This window comes from Gossypium raimondii, chromosome 9, assembly GCF_025698545.1.
Source record: "Gossypium raimondii isolate GPD5lz chromosome 9, ASM2569854v1, whole genome shotgun sequence".
Classification (NCBI taxonomy): domain Eukaryota; kingdom Viridiplantae; phylum Streptophyta; class Magnoliopsida; order Malvales; family Malvaceae; genus Gossypium; species Gossypium raimondii.
The window spans coordinates 6,848,589-6,852,916 of NC_068573.1; the positions used below are offsets into that span (position 1 = coordinate 6,848,589).

Consider the following 4,328-nt stretch of genomic DNA (forward strand, 5'->3'; position numbering starts at 1 on the left):
TCTGAAATTAATATCCATTAGTAATTTTTCCTCAAATTGTAGCAGTCTAGATAATATATCTGCGATTTTATTATTTTCTCCTGAAATGTGTTCTATATGGGGTTTTAATCTCTTTCTGGTATGTAACTTTTTAGATTATTCCATCTGTTTTCATATTTTACTATTGTGATACAATCAGTTCTTATGGTGAATTCTTCTTTCCCTAATATAAAAAGTTCGAATGATTCTAGCCTTGTCGATGATCGTGTCGCTACTGCTATCCTTTAAACGCACTTTCTTGGTATTTTGGTCTTCAAAAGAAAGATCAACGCCACCGCCTTCCTCACTCATTATTCCTATAAGTATTTAATTCTTTAATTGCTCAATTCATTTTTTTAATTTTGTATTCATTCATTTTGATCCTTTTATTTGAGATCAATATAATGAGGATTTATTGATGAGTTATATAGGGTTATAGATCGTAGTTCATAAAAATCTTTTGAGTATTTAAATCCATACTCTATTTAAATATGAGTATGTGTTTAACACAATTAAATACTTAACTCAAATCTGAATATATGTTTAACATGAGAAACGTAACACTCTTCACTTGTTTCGATATTCGTTATGGATGAGAGATGATATTGTAGCATGTAAATTGCAAAAATCTAGAAAACATTTAAGAAATAAAACTTTGAAACAATTTAATTAAATCATAAAATTTAGATAAAATTAATTTGAAGCCTATAAAATTATTTGGAAACTTTTGGTGGATAAATGGAAGTGCCCAAGCTCAATTATGAGCTTCGGTGGTCTTGAAACACTAAAAACAGTGTAGTGGCACTGGATCAAAGATAATGTATCAATACATATACCCCATGTTCTGGTACCTTGAGAAATGTATCGATACATAAGCCCTATGTTTTGCTATTTTTACCAGAAATTGTAATTTTTTAGCTATCGACTTTGTAATAATGTTTCGATACTTTTAGTGTATGGACTAGAACCTTGACTCTTGGGATTAAAAATCAAACCCAAAACATTAAAATTCATGTCTAAACACGTTGTAAAACAATACTTAAACCAGGTCAAACTCACCAACACAGTTAAGTTAAACAAGGCTCAGCTAACAACACCAAAGGGGTTGAAATTATAATTCAAATTTACCAATACAAAATGTAAATGCCAAGATTATAATAGCAATGATAGTAAAATTAAAAGAATTGCAACCTCGAAACTTGAATGGCAATGCAATGCTCCCAACTTGAAATCTCAAGCTTCGAAGACAAGTCATTAAGCTACGTGTTTAAACAACTAACACTTAATAATAAATGATTTTAAAAAAAAAAATCGTTGATGTTTTGCTGTCAAGTAGTTTCGACCTTCATTCTCTTAAAAAATTTTAATAAAAAATTCATATGATATTATCGTTTCTTTCATTACCATTTAGATTCAATAAACTTTTTATAAAATTTTTAACAATTTTTCAAAGTGGAAATAAGGAATACTATCAGCAATTTCCACATTTCCTCACTAAAACAAATTTATTTGTTAATGTAAAATTTGGATGGAAGTTACACTTTTAATCGATTTCTATATATTTTGGAAAACTTTTCAAAATGCATCATGCTGCTGTCACCAAATTGTTTTAGTGAAAATATTCATTTTAGTCCTATAAGTTTACTACTAGGTTAACAATACACATATTTTCTTATAACTATTTATTTCACTAATTACCCATTTCAAATTCTCATAATTATCAAGTAAGGGAAATTAAAGGACAAAATCAAAATCAAGTTTCTCACTCTCACAAGTTTAAAAGCTTTCTCTTTTACCATATCCATTTTTTTAACACTCAAACATAAACAAAAACACCAACACAAGAGCTTTAGAAGCTTTTTCATGCAAATAATCTCAAATAAATACCATAAAAGTGATGAGAACATCCTCTCTCTTTTTCTTTCCTTTTTCATTCTAGTTTCAACTTCCCTTTCTACCAACTTGAAAATCTCAGCTTAAAGATGAAAAAGGTGGTAGAAAGGTCTTGAAAGCAAGCTGTTACTAAGGTTTTTCAAAAGAAACTCATGGGTTCTTTTGGATTTTGCAAAAATCTCACCTAGGGTTCAAATGGGGGATCAACGGAGATTATAAAGGATGACGGAAAGGGAAGAAATCAAGATTTTTCTCCTCCAAATTGTGCTCTCCATTTCAACAAGGGAATAGGGGAAATTTTCTTCTATTTTCAACTCATGGTTCATGTCAGTCAACAGTCAAATGATCTAAGGCCACAAATAACTCTTCAAAATGATCAAACTAATGGCTGAGATTGCACATAAGATTTTAAATTCAATGGCCTAGATTAACTCCTACACCCTCTTTATTGAGAAAGTACCACTTTGCTATTAATGAGTTTCCAGCGCGGATTTAATCCAATGACTCTTATTAAACCCTAATTTTAAATTCTTCACCATTATTTACATGGCTTATTTCTCTATAGGTCCTTGAACAATTTACACTTATAATTATTCTACCTTCTGTATTGGAAAACATCTCAACAAATCCTTCCACTTCTCAATTGAATCCTTATCACCTTATAAATCATTTCGTTGACCATTAAAGACAATAATCCATTTCATGGCATAATTGCACTTTTAATCCTTATACTTTTCACTTTTATTCATCCTAACATTTTCTCAATTTTTAAATCTCACATGTCAATATATTCTCCATGTCTCATTTATATATATATATATATATATATATATATATATATATATATAAATTATTATACCACATTATTCTTTATATGGTAAAGTTACATTTCGATCATTGTATTTTCTCCAAATATCAATTTAATCTCTCTTTTTTTTTAAATATCAAACTCACGTTTATCATTACAAATTTCCTTTTCCAAATATCTAATTAGTTCCTTAAGAAACACTCATTAAATAAACTCATTCCGTACTGTATACATTCCTAGAACATTATTTATATGTGATGGTCGCTGAACCATGTAAAATATATCATACATAGCTCTGAAACCTCCCTGATAATCCAAGCAACGTATACATGAATTACACAGTAAGGTTTAGGGTATTTTTTTTTTATACTATTAGACATTTGAGCTTTAAATTTACAACTAAATTGGTAAAAAAATATGATGGATACTGTATTAATCTAAATACATTTTTTTTTAATCCCAAAAGAAAATCTGAACAACGAAAATGGATATATTGGGACAAAAAATATATGTTCTTAGAACACAATAAGATTAAGGTTCAATTGAAGTCACCGCACATGTTTGAAAATGCAGTGTTTATCTGGCTTGTGGATAGCACTTGGTCTTCCTACCACAACACCAAAAGTACCCAAATCCCGACAAAATTGAAAACACAGCACCACAAACCCCAGCTGCAATTATAATTTCCAAACTCTTCCTACTTAAATTCCCACACTTTCCAAGAGGACGCCCACAAAGACCACTATTCCCAGCGAAGTCTACCTTACTATTATTCTCAAAAGATAAAGGAATTGCACCTTTGAGATCATTATTTGCTACAGAAAACCTCTTCAAACGTAACAAACCTGATAACTGCTCTGGAATTGATCCCGAAAGTCTATTATTTGACAGTACCAAATTATTTAGATAAGCACAGTTAGATAATTCAGATGGGATGGAACCTGACAGATCATTGCTAGACAGATCAAGGGTTACCAAATAAGGTAACCAACTACATATCTGTGCAGGGACTGTACCAGAAAGCCTGTTAGCCGACAGATCCAAAGTCTGCAAACTCTGACAGTACTGTAAAGATTGAGGTAATTGTCCTGAGAGTTTCATGTCACGTAGCTGAAGACTTAACAGGCGATCTTCTCGTTCCGTCCAACATTCAACTCCAACAAGATTGCATAAAAAACCTGCTGAATTGTTATTGAAACTCCAGTTGCTTAACTTCCCATCTGGGTCATTTAGAGAATTCTTGATACCTTTCAGACATTTTATATCATCTTCTGTTACAGTTGATGAAACATGTCCTGCAAAAAGCATCCGTGTTAGAAGAACAAATCTGAATATCTTTAAACTGCTGGGACATGATCCCTTCATAGCTTATCACAAGCATAAACTAAAACCCAGAGTTTTATTTGCGACTTATATCAGATAAACAACTTTGGAGTGCTTCATGAGATAAAGTCTGCCCTTTATTTGGTTTGTTTTAATGACATGGGAGGAAGCAAAGAAAATGCGTGATTGACTTGGAAAGAAGAGTCTTTTATGTTGCTCTGAAGTTTTTTTTTTTTTGAGAGTATGTTTCTTTGAAGTTTGACGTGAACAAAATATTCGGAAATTA

At 31.0% G+C, this 4,328-nt stretch overlaps 1 protein-coding gene across 1 annotated transcript; it reads right to left on the minus strand.

Moving 5' to 3' along the window:
• Positions 1-3,295: 3,295 nt before the first annotated feature.
• Positions 3,296-4,084, minus strand: LOC105798278 (inactive LRR receptor-like serine/threonine-protein kinase BIR2). Its single transcript, XM_012628284.2, has one exon. It carries the CDS (start codon positions 4,082-4,084, stop codon positions 3,296-3,298), a length of 789 nt encoding a protein of 262 aa, XP_012483738.1.
• Positions 4,085-4,328: the final 244 nt, after the last annotated feature.

Coding starts and splice junctions, on each gene's coding strand:
- LOC105798278 (XM_012628284.2), bottom strand. CDS start 4,084: ATGAAGGGATCATGTCCCAGCAGTTTAAAGATATTCAGATTTGTTCTT.